This window comes from Rhinoderma darwinii, chromosome 1, assembly GCF_050947455.1.
Source record: "Rhinoderma darwinii isolate aRhiDar2 chromosome 1, aRhiDar2.hap1, whole genome shotgun sequence".
NCBI classification, from domain to species: Eukaryota; Metazoa; Chordata; class Amphibia; order Anura; family Rhinodermatidae; genus Rhinoderma; species Rhinoderma darwinii.
This window is the reverse complement of record NC_134687.1, coordinates 466,224,795-466,240,943: the sequence shown is the minus strand read 5'-3', so window position 1 is coordinate 466,240,943 and position 16,149 is coordinate 466,224,795. Positions and strand designations below refer to the sequence as shown.

General features: G+C 42.6%; 1 protein-coding gene across 23 annotated transcripts in view; it reads right to left on the bottom strand.

Annotated features, from left to right (window-relative positions):
* The window catches only part of RIMBP2 (RIMS binding protein 2), a 602,457-nt gene that overhangs the window by 404,208 nt on the left and 182,100 nt on the right, over positions 1–16,149 (bottom strand). For 19 of the 23 annotated variants that reach the window (XR_012849985.1, XR_012849987.1, XR_012849994.1 and 16 more), the window contains one exon: positions 15,141–15,281. Coding sequence is in view for 17 of the 23 variants with exons in the window: in XM_075833186.1 (XP_075689301.1) it covers positions 15,141–15,281 (141 nt within the window). In the remaining 6 variants the exon portion in view is untranslated. The remainder of the gene's footprint in view (positions 1–15,140; positions 15,282–16,149) is intronic. The other 4 variants (XM_075833194.1, XM_075833221.1, XM_075833294.1 and 1 more) reach the window with 1 other exon arrangement.

Below are 16,149 nucleotides of genomic sequence, written 5' to 3'. Positions count from 1 at the left end.
TGATCCCCTGTGACCAATTCTCCATTACCACTATTTAGGGGACCTACATGTTCAGACCTTGGCTTTTTTGCATTTATATACTTGAAGAATTTTTAAGAATTGGTTTGCTATTTTTCTCCACCTGCCTTTCATTTTGTGTTTTTTTTTTTAACTCTTTGTAATTTACAAAGGCTAGAGCTGTACCCTCAGATTTATATTTTTCAAATGTCCTTTTTTGTCATACATTGCCCTTTTTACAGAAGGTGTAAGCAATGTGGCGTTTCCCTGTGCACAAATGATTGGTTCAAAGCGTACCACAACATCCACAGATTATTAATTTTATTATTAATTTACCCCATTATTACATCACCTTATTATGCCCTGATGTACTCTGCCCAGCTGCATATACCCCCATATTATAAGCTAAAACACCAGTAAAACCCCAAAATAAACTATTACCAAGTAAAATCTGCGCTGCAAAAGACAAAAGGCGGTCCCTCCGAGCCTAGCAGTGTGTCCAATCAGCAGTTTATAACCACATATATGGTGTTACTGTACTCCGGAGTACCCCGCTTAACAATCTATGGGATGTGTGTCTCCAGTGGCACAAGGTGGACACAATATATTGGGCACTGAAATGGCATATCTGTGGAAAAAATGGCAATTTCCAATCTAAAACATCTATTGTGTACTAATTTCTGAAAAACACCTGTGGGGTCAAAATGCTCACTATACATCTAGATGAATTCCTTGAGGTATGTCCTTTCCAAAATGGGGTCATTTTTCAGGGCTCTCCACTGTACTCGTACCTCAGCCCAATGCAACGTGGTGTCTGAAATCTAATCTTTTAAAATCTCTACTCCAAAAACCAAATTGTGCTCCTTCCCTTTAGAGCCTTCCTGTGTGTCCAAATATCCATTTATAACCACATAAGGGGTATTGTCTTACTCGGGAGAAATTGCATAACAAATTTTGGGGAGCTCTTTCTCCTGTATTACTTGTAAAAAAAATTGATCATTTTGAGCTAAATCTACATATTATTGGAAAAAATGTAGATTTAAATTTTCATGCCCCAATTCTAATAAAAACTATAAAACACCTGTGGGGACAAAATGCTCACTACACCCTTAATTTAATTCACATCTGGGGAATTTCTACTGTACTATTACCTCAGGAAGCTCTGCAAATGTGACATGGCTCCCAAAAACCAATTCAGCAAAATATATGCCCAAGAAGCCAAATGGCGTTCCTTCCCTTCTGAGCCCTGCTATGTGCCCAAACAGCATTTTACGATCACATATTGGGTATTGCAGTACTCGGGAGAAAATTCTTTACTAATTTTGGAGTGATTTTTCCTTTATAATCCTTGTGAAAATGAAAAAATATGAGCTAGAACTGCATCTTCTTGGATTTTTGTTTATTTTCACGGCCCAATTCTAACAAATTCTGCAAAAAGCCGTGGGGTCAAAATGCTCACTATACCCCTGGATTAATTCTTCAAGGGGTGTAGTTTAGCTAATGAAGTCACTTATCAGAGCTTTCCACTGTACTGGTACTTCAGGAGTTCTGTAAATGCAACATGGCACCCAGAAATCAATCCAGCAAAATCTGCGCACCAAAAGTCAAATGGTGCTCCTTCCCTTCTGAGCTCTACCGTGTATCCAAACAGCAGTTTATGACCCCATATGGGGTATTACCATACTCAAGAGAAATTGTGTTACAAATAATGGGGTGCCTTTTCTCTTAAAGCCCTTGTGAACATAAAAAATTTGAGCTATAACTGCATATTATTGGCAAAAAAAAGATAATTTTCCATTTTTTTCAGTTCAATTCTAATAAATTCGCTAAAACACCTGTGGGGTCAAAATGCTCACCACGCCCAGATGAATTCCTTGAGTGTTGAGCTTCCTAAATGGAGCGACTTTTTGGCATTCAACTGTACTGGTACCTTAGGTGCTTTGCAAATGCAACATGGCATCAGAAAACCATTGTAGCAAAATCTGCGCTCCAAAAGCTAAAAGGCGCACCCTCTCTTCTGAGCCTTGCCGTGTATCCAAACAGCACTTTAGGGCCAAACATGGGTATTGCCATGCTCACAAGAAATTTCCTAACAATTGTGGGGTGCTTTATTTCCTGAATTCCTTGTGGAAATGAAAAATTTTGCGCAAAAACGACATATTGTTGTAAAAAAAACCCTGTGCGGTCAAAATGCTCACTACGCCCCTAGATACTGTCCTTGATGGGTGTAGTTCCCAAAATTGGTAATTTTTTGGTGTGTATCTACTGTTTTGGCAACTCAAGGTCTTTTAAAACATGAAATGGCACCTGGAAAACATCCATAGGCTGGGTTCACACACCCTATTTACGGACGTAATTCGGGCATTTTAACCTCGAATTACGTCCGAAAATACGGCTCCAATGCGCCGGCAAACATCTGCCCATTCATCTGAATGGGCTTTACGATGTTCTGTGCCGACGGTAATTTTTTTTACGTGCCGCTGTCAAAAGACGGCGCGTAAAAAAGACGCCCGCGTCAAAGAAGTGCCTCTCACTTCTTGGGACATAATTGACTCCATAGAAAAACAGCTCCAATTACGTCCGTAATGGACACTGCGAAAAACGCCTGCACTTGCCTTTACGTCTGAAATTCCGGAGCTGGTTTCTCCTGTTTTCTCTCTAATTTCAGGCGTATCGGAAGTGTACGTGTGAACATACCCTTATAGAAAGGTGGCCCCAAAATCCACAAGGTGCTCCTCCATTTCTGAGGCCTGTATTTCAGTCACATAGCACACTAGGGCCACATATTGGATATTTCTGAGAACTGCAGAATCTGGGTAATAAATATAGAGTTGTGTTTTTTTAAAATATCTGCAAACAAAATTAAATTTGTAAATTTTCCCACCAAATTGCTTTAATTCCTGTGAAACACCTAAAGGGTTAACAAACGTCCTAAATGCTTTTTTAAATACGTTGAGGGGTGCAGTTTTTAAAAAGCGGTGATTTATCGGGTTTTCTAATATATAGGCTCCTCAAAGCCACTTTAAAACTGTAGTGGTACCTAAAAAAATATGTTTTGCATATTTTGTTGAATATTTGAAAAAATTATAGCAAGCTTATAAGCTTTATAACGTCGGGGGAAAAAAAGATTAAAAAAATGATGCCAATATAAAGAAGACATATAGTAAAATGAAGTCATGTCCCTTTTTTAGCCAAGCCTTCTGTCCAAACCCAACAGCTTTTTCATCCAAAAAAGAATTGCCATTGGAAGGGCATGTGATAAGACACGTCCATCAGTCTTCTCCATTGAAACACACTGCATATGCGCTAGTTTCCTGGAAGTTCAGGACCTGCGCAAGTGTAGATGAAAGTATTACACCAAGCTTTTATTTGTTCTTACGCCTGTCCTGGACATCCAGAAAACTAGTGCAGGCACTGTGTGTTTCAATGGAGGAGGCTGATGGACGTGTCTCGTCGCATGCCTCTCTGCAGACATTTTCTAGACGGGAGCAGCATGGGGTCTGAATAGAGGACTTGGCTAACAAAAGGGGGGTTTGCATCAGAAATAGAGAAAACGGCGCTGAACTTCAAAAATATATTAGTAAGGCCTTATTCAGACGAACGTGTCCGTTTTGCATCCACAAAAAAATGGAGCGTATTTCATGCATTTTAGTTCCGTGTGGCATCATTGTGCTTTCCGTGTGGCATCAGTGTTCCTGTTTTTTTTTTCTCATAATTTCTTTAGCAACTGGTGCGTGAAAAGCACGGACAGCACACAGATGTTGTCTGCTTGCTGTCCGTGTTTTTCACGCACCCATTGACTTCAATGGGTGACGTGGTCTGCAAAAACTGATCAAAATAGGATATGCAATGGACACACGCTGCGTCAAAAACCATGGACGTGTGAATAGCCCCATTGAATTGCATAGGTCCGTGTGCTGTTCGTTTTTTTTAACGGACAGCACACAGACGTATAATACGCTTGTCTGAATAAGCCCTACGTTCCATAAATTTATCGTTCTCACACATTTGTTAACATTAAACATAAAGTGCGCAACCCCTTTAAGATATAGTGTCTCTTTAAGGAACCTGCACTATGTGTTGTGAATTTTTGAATTTATTCTCAATGTCAGGTGATGTCATAGTGATGTCCAACAACCATCTGAATATAGTGAGTAAGTCATTTATCAGATACTGTATATAAAAGAGGTTATGTAAGAATGTTTGTTAATACATACTATTTTACCCTGTTTCTGCTACAATTGTCAACTGATTTTTTTTAATTAAAGAAGCAGTTCAAAAATATGTTTGTATTGCTTGAATGGCAAACAGATTTTTATTTTTTTTCAATGCGTTTCCCTATGCTATTTGGAAAAATGCCACAAAAATGTGAAGGCTAAAGTATGTCTCAGTATGGAAAAAAAATAACCATTCCTTGAAAAGTGTGGTTCTTAACCACATGCAGTGTATTGGAATTTTGGAAATTCCATTCTATTCTATGTAAAAGCATTCTATTCTGAACAACAGAAATGAGTATCCTTGTGGATGCTGGAGGCAGATATCAAGTTAAAAAAGGCAGATTATGTCTCTTATCTGCATTTATTTCCCAACAGACTGAACTGCACATGTTTCTGTTCTGTCCTGTGCCGCCTGTTTATCGGCAGCTGCAGTCAATGGTACTTGCCTCCGTCACTAAGTAACTAAGAGGAACATGGACATGGTCTCTGCCTTATTTATGTGCTGAGCAGAATAATGAAGGAATAATAACAAAGCTCCTGGTGTTGGGATACAAATTCTATGTCCCTGTAGTGTAGGTGTCATGGTACTGTAAATGAAATTACTCTTTGAGAGTCACCTATGTACCTTAAAGGGGTTTTCCCATAATATTTATCACCTATCCACAGGATAGGTGATAAATATATGATCGGTGGGGGTCCAACCATTGGGAACCCCATCGATCCGGAGAATAGGCTTATCTGGCCGTCCCTCTATGCCCCATATGAATGGAGAGATACTGCGCATACTCGGCCACCGCTTCATTTACTTTCTATGGGGCTGCCGGAGATATACTGAGGGCTACATTAGATAGTGGCTGAGAGACAGATTTCAGCTTTATAAATAGTATGTGTAAGTGAGATGTTCTTTTTGTAAAATTTATATTTCAAATCGGTGTACTGCTCGCATCGTGGTGTTAGAAAGTGTCTGTTGTATTCATAAGGTGACGATAACACCGCCCTCCCGCCGCTGATCGATCGTTTTCTCCCTTTTAGGCCCCATGCACACGACCGTTCGCAATTACGGACCCATTCGCTTCTATTGGCCGCGGACACCTTTCCGTATCGCTAAGGATAGGTGTCTGGACCGTAGAAGTGTACCGCAAAAGATAGGACATGTCCTTTCTTTTGCTTTTTACGGGCCGTACTCCCATACTTTGTAATTACCGGCACGGCCGTGTGCATGAGGCCTTAGCCCTTATGCACACGACAGGGTTTCCCAGCCGTGCGACGTCCGTCCGTGCAGTAGGAACAATAGACCCCTAATTCACACGACTAATTTTTTGACGGCCCGGGAAACCCGGCCGTCAAAAAATGGGACATGCCCTATTTTCGGGCCATTCTCCCGGCCGCCCGGCTCCCATAGAAGTCTATGAAGCCGGGTAATGCTTGGCCATCACTTGAATGTGCTCCAAGTAACAGCCGTGTCTTCCATTGCTCGCTCTCTCTCCTTCTCCTCCTCACAGTGCGAAGTGCATGTGAGGAGGAGGAGGACGAGGGTATTTTTTTGCTCCCTGTAGGAGTGGAATCCCCAATCCCCGGCCACAGCTTTGGCAGCACTGTTCCCGGGGATTGGGGATTCCGCTCCAGCAGAAGTCCGTGACTTCACTGTGTCCATATATAGACACAGTGACGTCAGGGACTTCTGAAGCGGAATCCCCAGCGATGTGGCCGGGGATTGCGCTCCAGGAGAAGTCCCTGCCTTCACTGTCCATATATGGACACAGTGACGTCATGAACTTCTGAAGCGGAATCCCCACCGCTGTGGCCGAGGATTCCGATCCAGGAGAAGTCCCTCACTTCACTGTCCATATATGGACAGTGAAGTGAGGGACTTCTCCTGGAGTCGTACCCTACAGGAAAGTAGGGGGGGTGCCATCTAGGGGGGGTGACTTTGTACGAGAGGTCTGTGTAGTACTACCTACAGGGGAGCTGTGTGGCATTATCTACAGGGGTGCTGTTTGCCATTGCTTACATGGGGGCTTTGTGGCATTACCTACAGGGGGCTGTGTGGCATTACCTACAGGGGGGCTGTATGGCAATAACTACAGGAGGGCTGTGTGGCATTACCTACAGGGGGCTGTGTGGCATTGCTTACAGGGGGGCTGTGTGGCATTACCCAAAGAGGGGGCTGTGTGGCATTACCTACAGGGGGGATGTGTGGCATTGCTTACAGTGGGGTCTGTGTGGCACTACCTACAAGGGGGTCTGTGTGGCATTACCTACAGGTGGGCTGTGGCAGTATCTACAGAGGGCAGTGTGTGGCATTATCTACAGAGGGAAGATAATGCCATTGATAACCCAATCTCCTCATATGCCTCCCAGTTTCTATCTTTAACCTCGTCCCTCGGTCTGTCACAACTTACTAACTCTCCTACACATGAAGACGGGCATTCGCTTGACCTGGTCTTCATCCAGCTCTGCTCAGTTTCTGACTTTATTAACTCTCCTCTCCCGCTTTCTGACCACAATCTTCTCTCCTTTACTATCAAATATTCTCTGCCTCCTCAGGTCATCCCTACGTATCAGACATACAGAAATCTACATGCCATTAACACTGTGAAACTCATAGACAGTCTACAGTCCTCATTGTCCCCTATCTCTTCCCTCTCCTGTCCCAATCTGGCTGCCAAACTTTACAATAACACTCTCAAAAATGCATTGGATGAAGCAGCCCCCCCTACACTCCGTACCACCCGACAAAGACGACGACAACCCTGGCACACGCCACAATCCCGCTTTCTTCAGCGGTGCTTGAGATGTGCCGAACGACTGTGGAGAAAATCGCATTTGGATGCAGATTTCCTCCATTACAAATTGATGCTCAAAACTTACAACTCTGCCCTTCACCGCGCCAAACAAGTCTACTTCACTTCTCTCATCTCCACACTATCTAACAATCCAAAACGCCTCTTTGATACATTTCACTCCCTCCTTAGTCCTAAAGTGCAGTCGCCGATCACAGATCTCAGTGCTGAAGACCTGGCCAATTATTTTAAAGTTAAAATTGACAACATCCGGCATGATATTATCTCCCAGTCCCCTAGTAACATTCATCCCCTTCGCTCCCGCACTCCCTCTTCTTCACTGTCAGCATTTGACCCAATAACTGAAGAAGAAGTCTCGAGGCTCCTCTCTTCTTCTCGTCCTACTACCTGCCCTAGTGATCCTGTCCCCTCACACCTCCTCCAGTCCCTCTCCCCAGCTGTCACTAGTCACCTGACTAAAATATTTAACCTCTCTCTTTCCTCTGGTATCTTTCCCTCCGCTTTTAAACATGCCATTATAAACCCATTATTGAAAAAACCAACTCTTGACCCATCCAGCGCTGCCAACTACCGACCAGTCTCTAATCTGCCCTTCATCTCCAAACTCCTGGAACGCTTGGTCTACTCTCGCCTTATCCGCTATCTCTCTGCTAACTCCATTCTTGACCACTTACAATCTGGTTTCCGCACTCTACACTCCACAGAAACTGCCCTTACTAAAGTCTCAAATGATCTCTTGGCGGCTAAATCGGACGGTAAATCCTCTCTCCTGATTCTTTTGGATCTCTCTGCAGCCTTTGACACTGTAGACCACAAACTCCTACTTAACATGCTCCACTCTATTGGCCTCCAGGACGCGGCTCTCTCTTGGTTTTCCTCCTATCTCTCTGGCCGCTCGTTCAGTGTGTCATTTGCTGGTTCCACTTCTTCTCCTCTTCCCCTTGATATCGGGGTTCCTCAGGGATCAGTCCTAGGTCCGCTGCTCTTTTCTCTCTACACAGCTCCTATTGGACAAACCATTAGCAGATTTGGCTTCCAGTACCATCTCTACGCTGATGACACCCAATTATATACCTCTTCCCGTGACATCACCCCTGCTCTAATACAGAACACCAGTGATTGTCTGTCCGCTCTCTCTAACATCATGTCCTCTCTCTATCTGAAACTGAATCTTTCTAAAACTGAGCTCCTTGTGTTCCCACCATCTACTAACCTCCCTAAACCTGATGTCTCCATCTCTGTGTGTGGCACTATCATCACTCCTAAGCAGCACGCCCGCTGTCTCGGGGTTATTTTTGACTCAGATCTTTCCTTTACTCCTCACATACAATCACTTTCACGCTCCTGTCATTTTCACCTCAAAAACATCTCCAGAATCCGCTCTTTTCTTACGGAGGAAACTGCCAAAACTCTCATTGTTGCTCTGATTCACTCTCGTCTTGACTACTGTAACTCATTACTAGTCGGTCTTCCCCTCACTAAACTCTCCCCTCTCCAATCTATCCTCAATGCAGCAGCCAGGCTCATCTTTATGACCAACCGCTACACCAACGCCTCTAATCTGTGCCAGTCACTGCACTGGTTGCCCATCCCCTTCCGAATAAAATTCAAACTTATTACTCTCACCCACAAAGCTCTCCACAGTGCTGCACCTCCTTACATCTCCTCCCTCATCTAGTCTACCACCCTACTCGGGCTCTACGTTCTGCCAACGACCTTAGATTAAAATCCTCCATAATCCGAACCTCCCACTACCGTCTCCAGGATTTCTCTCGTGCTGCACCCGTCCTCTGGAATGCGCTACCCCAGACAATCCGATTAATTCCCAATATCCACAGTTTTAAACGTGCCCTGAAAACACATCTATTTAGACAGGCCTATAACATTCCCTAATCTGACTCCTTTCCATGGCCCTCTTTTTGATTAGTCATCAGAATAAGATTCCCTCACACTCCTTCTCTTCATGTCTGTCATACACGGATACTGGCTGGTGACCGGCTCATGCAGCTTTATGTTACCACCGCATGTGTATAAAAATGGCCGGACCATTGTACAGAACAAACACTGTTACACTTTGTGTCTCCTTTACTTCCTCATAGATTGTAAGCTCTTGCGAGCAGGGTCCTCACTCCCCAGATTTGAATTGTAAATGAACTTTGTCACTATGTAATGTCTGATATTGTTTGTTTCATGTCCCCTCTAAATTGTAAAGTGCTGCGTAATATGTTGGCGCTATATAAATAAAGATTATTATTATTATTATTATTATGAGTGGCAAAAAATGTATAAATGAAATTCATCCGATTTTAAAACGGACAGGGAAAAAAACGGATGCAAAACGGGGCAAAATCGGCCGTTAAAAACTGCAACACAGCCCGGAACGGAATCGGAACGGATACAAAACGGACGGAAAAAACTTCCCAAAACGGCCGTTTTTATCGGCTGACACTCGGACGCTGTCGTGTGAAGGCCTTAGGCGGGATTCACACGACCGGGTCGTTCCCGAGCGCGAGTGTCGGCCGGTAAAATCGGCCATTTTGCCCGGCCGGATTGCATTAAGTTTTGCATCCGTACCGGGCCGGGCAGATTCGGACAGTGACATCAGCGGCAACTCCTGAAGGGGAATCCCCATGTGTTCGGGGATTCCGCTTCAGGAGTTTCCCCTGATGTCACTGCCCAGATATGGACAGAGACATCAAGCGCTCTGTCCAGGAGCGGAATCCCCGAAAACACGCTTCAAGGAGCTAAAGTGCGGCTAGCACATAGCAGAGCGGGGAGATACCTCCCCGCTCTGCTATAGTGGCGTCGCTACAGTAGTAGCAGCCGCAGCAGCAGCTGCAGCAGCTGCTAGCGGCGCCATCGAAGGTGTCGCCGGGCCAGGGTGCTTTTCAAGCAGGGGAAGAGAGCCAGCGCAGCGCTCCCTTCCACCTGCTGTACACCCCGGCCCTGCCACACAGTGTACAGCGATGCCATTCGTCAGAATGGCATCAACTCCTCCTCCTCACATGCAATCTGTGCTGTGAGGAGGAGGAGATAGAGCGCAAGCTCCGGAAAACCCGGCCATAACTCGGGACACATCCCGGTGATGGCCGTGTATTTCCCGGCCCCATAGACTTCTATGGGAGCCGGGCGGCCGGGTACCCGGGCGAAGATAGAGCATGTCCTATTTTTTGACGTCCGGTTTTCCCGGCCGTCAAAAAATCGGTCGTGTGAATAGCCCCATTAGGGGTCTATTATTCCTAATGCAGCCGGGTGCCGGCCGATTTATGAACGGCCGGCACACGGCCGGGAAACCCTGCCGTGTGAATGAGGCCTCACTGTGTATAAGTAGAAAACTGTCAATTAGTGGTGGGAGGGTGGGGTTAGCGGCAGCTCATGAACACACTGGACACTCTTCACATCGCGATAGGAGAGCTGCAGCAATTTTTTGCAAGTTTTACAAAAAGTACATCTCACCTACACATAGCACTTATAACGCTGAAATCACTTTGTCAGCCAATCAATACCTTATGCCACTCTCAGTGAGGGCAGCAAGAAGGTGGTGACTGATGCTCTTTAAAGGCTGAAAGACTGAGGATAGATGTGACAGTGGTGCATAGATCATAAGCATTCAATTTATAAATCTGAGATGATAAAACTGAAGCACTAGCAAGGCATTATAATTATAACAAACAACTGCATAATATATAAACTTTTAGATTCCCTTGCTCACCAAATCTGTCAGCAGACATAAGTTGTTACTATAGGTTATCATCTGTTCTGGAAATCTCCAGACTGGTAAACGTAGACTGGTTGGCCCAAAGACATAGGGGGAAATGTATCTATCTGAACTTTTATGGCGTAGAAAAGATGCAAATTATGGAAAACGCCATATATGAGCTATGTTTTGCGACTTTTACAACTGGGTGGGTTAAGCAGGAGGGGGCTACCCATGGATCGATAGATTTGCAATACCATCACTTATGCCAGAAATTTGTGTAAGTTATGTTGAAAATCTTGCAGGCGTTGATTGCAATTTCTAGAGCATGGACAGTCAAAGATACCGTACATCACATGCACCTCCTAAAAAATTTGACGCATTGTACTACAGCACACTTACGTTTTTAACTGCCATGTAAAACGCTAGTCTTCATAAATTCCCCCCATAAAGTTTATGTAAGAAATTGATTTGTCTTTTGGCACTGTGACAACATACAGTACACAATTTCTCCATTGTGACACACTGACACAGCTCATAATGACTTCTTTGCTACTAAAAGGACTGCATGTTAAAGGGATTTTCCGAAAGAGTTGGATCAAGCCTTTGCACCTGAGAAGTGGACAAGAGCTTTTAGATGGATAAATAAATCGTTACAGTGTAGTTCTCATTTTGAGGCAGCGATGAAAACTATGCTGCGGTGGTATTTCACTCCAGATCGTTTAAGTAAGATGTATCCGACTTCCTCCTGTAGACGCTGGAGAGCTTGTGGACAACGGGGAACTCTACTTCATATCCTATGGAATTGTCTACTCTTAACAACCTACTGGCAAGACATATTCCGATTGATTTCAGATCTTATAAACCAAGAGATTCCTAGTTCTCCGCAATTGGCGCTTCTATTTCTAGACCTTCATGTAATACCTTCAAGATTCAGGATCATAATATGCAAGATATTGATCATTGCTAAGATTATTGTAACAAGATACTGGAAGTCTCCTTCCATTCCACAAATTGCAGAAGTAATTTCTTCCATTAATGACACATATATATATATACACGAAAGAATACTGACATATGGCTCGAATGCTTTTGCTTCTTTTTCAGTGGTATGGGACATGTAGAGGAATAGTTCGAATTGCATACTTGTTTAACGATTATTGTGATGTATCCATATGCAGTATTTGTGATATATTCTGTATTGTATACCTGCTTTGCCTTCACTATTGTATTTGTAAAAGCTATGCCTAGTTTGTTAATCTGATCAATTTCTGCATTCCATGTACTCAATTTATCTTTACACAAGTCTGTGTGGCTGTACTGTGAATTCTAGCTTTGTAAATATTGAGATATGTGGCTATTGATCATGTTCTTTTCTGTTTGAAATTACCAATAAAAAGATTGAACCATAAAGGGATTTTCCGGGACTTAAACATTGATGGCCTAATAATGTGTTTGATCGGTGGGGACCATCATTGTTTCCGCAGATGCAATAATTCATCCATATGTGCGGCAGTGTCTGGTACTGCTGAGCTCAGTCCCAGTCTGTCACTGATCAAATTCTGATGGCCTATCTTAACCCCTTCCCACCCCTTGACTATTCCGTCATGCTGTGCACGTCGTTCGCGCTCAGTGAGGTGATAGTACATCATGGGAATAACCACCATTCCACCCCCCCCCTCCCATCACATCTATGAGCTGTGAAAACTGCTGTCACGTACATCAGTTGTCACAGCTCCTTCCCCAAGAACTGATCGCGGTGGTCCCCGCTGATTAAACCGTTAGAAACCACGTTCAATAGCGACCGCGGCTTCTAAGAGGCTAGAACACCATCGACCACCCCGCAACGTGATCACGGGCTGCCGACGGTTGCTATGGTAATTGGAGGCCTAACAATGGCTTCCTTGTCTGCCGTCTACAAAAGCCTAGTAGGTCCTGCCAATTGCTGTTAGTGAGTAACGCATGTAGTGCAGTGTATTAAAATAGCGATCAGGGCTCCATGCCTTCACATTTCCTAGTGGGACTAAAAAAAAAGTTTATAAAAAAAAATGTAATGGACAAAAATGTTGATATTCATTTTCACGGCCTAATTCCCAAAAATTCTGCAAAAGACGTGTGGGGTCTAAATGCTCACTATACCCCTAGATAGATTCCTTAGGGGCGTAGTTTCCCAAATGGGGTCACTTTTGGGGGGTTTCCACGGTTTTGGTCCCTCAGGGGCTTTGCAAATGTGACATGACACCGAAAACCATTCCAGCTAATTTTGAGCTCCAACAGCCAAATGGTGCTCATTCCCTTTTGAGCACTGCCGTGTGTCCAAACAGCCATTTATGACCACATATGGGGTATTACTTTAATCGGGAGAAATTGCTTTTTAAATGTTGGGGTGCTTCGTCTAATTTATTCCTTGTAAAAATTACAAATTTGCATGTTTTATCGAAAAATTTCTGATTTTCAATTTCACAGCTTAATTCTACTAAATGCAGCAAAAAACCTGTGGGGTCTAAATGCTCACTATAACCCTCGATAAACTTCTTGTGGGGTGTAGTTTGCCAAATGGGGTCACTTGAGGGGATTTCCGCTGTTTTGGCACCACAAAACCTCTTCAAACCTGACATGGTGCCTAAAATATATTCAAATAAAAAGGAGGTCCCAAAATCCACTAGGTGCTCTTTTGCTTCTGTATCCTGTGCTTCAGTCCATTAGAACACTAGGGCCAAATGTGGGATATTTCTAAAAACTGCAGAATCTGGGCAATAAATATTGAGTTGCGTTTCTCTGGTAAAACCTTCTGTGTTACAAAAAATGTAATAAAAAGGGTTTTTCTTAAAAAAAAAAAAAAAAAATTGTACATTTCACCTCCACTTTGCTTTAATCCATGTAAAACACCTAAAGGGTTAAGAAACTTGCTAAATGCGGTTTTGAATACTTTGATGGGTGCAGTTTTTAAAATGTGGTGTTTTATGGGGGTTTCTACTATATAAACCATCAAAGCCACTTCAGAACTGAACTGATACCTAAAAAAAAAAGGCTTTTGAAATGTTCTTGAAAATATGATGAAATTGCGGTTTATATTCTAAGCCTTGTAATGTCCTAGAAAAATAAAAGAATGTTCAAAAAACGATGCAAACATAATGTAGACATATGGGATATGTGAACTAGTAACTATTTTGTGTGGTATAACCATCTGCCTTGCAAGCAGATACATTTAAATTCAGAAAAATGCTAATCTTTCCAAATTTTCTCTACATTTTGCTATTTTTCAGAAATAAATATTGAATTTATCGACCTAACTTTAACTAACATAAAGTCCAATGTGTCACGAGAAAACAATCTCAGAATCGTTTGGATTGATAAAGGCATTCCAGAGTCATTACCACATAAAGTGACACATGTAAGATTTGAAAAATGGGCTTTGAGCCTTAAGGCCCAAACTAGGATGTGTCATTAAGGGGTTAAGGACAGACTATCAATGCGAAGGTCCCGGAAAACCCCTTTAAGCTGAACATAAAGTCTGTTCTGTGCCTTGCAGTCAGGCTATCCACATAGACAAGAGCAGGTTGGTGTATTATCTAAAGACAATTAACCACTACACACACAAAAAAAAAAAGAAAGTGAAAAGACAAATGGGTGCCTGCTACATCTGCACAACGGACAACATGAAAACCCCAACTTCAATACATTTGATGGAAGATACATTCCTTTTGTGGTTTGGTTTGAAAAGGGAATGTAATAATATAATAGAAGAGTAGGGGCTGTAGAAGAGCTTCCAGACATTACAGCTCACTTTACCATCTATGTAAAAAGGTTGTTACCAATATTGTCAGTAGAAGTAAGCTACAAGAGAAAGTTTCAACCTGGTTTACATGCCTTGTTAAGTACTTATACACATCTTCCTATCTTGGGAGATGCCATTCGATATTAATATACCCATATTTGTCTCATCTCTTAATTGGGTACCCTAAATCTGTTTACTTATGTTTGAAATTTACGAAGATTTGTAACTTTTATGAAACTGAAAATTCAATAAAGACATTGTACAAAATAAGAGAAGTAACCTACAAGAGGTGCCATGTGACTTAAGCTGGCAATACACATTAGATTAACATCGACAGATCCCACTGGTATCAGCGGGTCCCCCCCCCCCCCACACAAATACAATGACTAAGGGGCCTCCTGACCGTTCCCAAACATCAGATGTCAAAAGAAACAGGGATCGGGCATCTTGTTGTGCTGGAAGATTGGTTGAAGTCAGAAGTGTCTGGCAACTACTTGTCTCCCTCTTGCATTGAAATAAGCATGGTCTGTTTTAGACAGTTTAGAATTAAAAACACAATGAAGCACATGCATATTTGACTAGATAATGAGTATAGGAACCAGGAGAGGAATTAAACTACTACTTCAAACAATTCAATAAAAACTTACTAGAAAGCTCCAGTGCACCTTTTCTGGAGATGAAGTGACATCAGATTTAAATGAGCGGGTTTTCTCCTCTAGGAGATGGATCTGACTGTATGTTCGGTGTTGCACGGATGGTGGTAGGCACTGGAGATCATTTCTCAACTGCTGGGAATAAGGAGAAATAGATGCATGAGGTAAAACAAATGAAATTACAAATGGTGGTGTTCAAACATTTATTTCTCAGATAAAATTAAAAATTGTTAAAATATGAATAGAGATGGTGCATACTTCTAACAGCTTTCTTTGGGCTTTTCTTCAGCGGCATGACATACGATGTGGCCATCTGTACCAATGGAGCTAGACTACTGAACTTCAGGTTCGGCTAATAATGGTGCTAGCGTCCTGGTCCCGATTTAAAGGGGTTTTCCCAACTTAGACACGTATGGCACACAGGGGAAAACTAGACGAGGCACTTTTCTCTATTCAAATCTATGGGAGTTATTTAAACACCTAAGCAAGTTTGCTTCTTCTCAAATCAGTCTTCACCTGGATTTGGCTGACCCTTTAAGTATTTATTACAAATAAACATTTTTTAACACTGAAGTTTATGTTACATGTAGGTCTAGTGGGAGAATAGGGGCACTAACTGAACTTTTTGTGTTTGCCATTTTGGTACACCGTTAAACTGTAAAGTTTGTCAATTGAGAATCACAGGTTTGGAAATAACTGCAACTCTCATTATTGCCATTCCAGATTAGGAAATTACTACAAACACACAGCAACATTTCACCCTCTGTAACTATAAATTATCTACAATTGCGGATTCAATACAAGTGTGTTGTCCTGTAAATAAGCTGTAGGGTGCACGGTTTTGTAAAAGTTATCTAGTCATTTCTTTTAATTAGGAATACATTGAAAATTATTTTTTTAGAGGCATGTTAGCGAGGTGTGGCCTTGATCTGACCACTTCACTGAATAATGAATAATGGTTAATATTTCAAGCTATAACCACCAATTAGAGGAAAAGATAAAA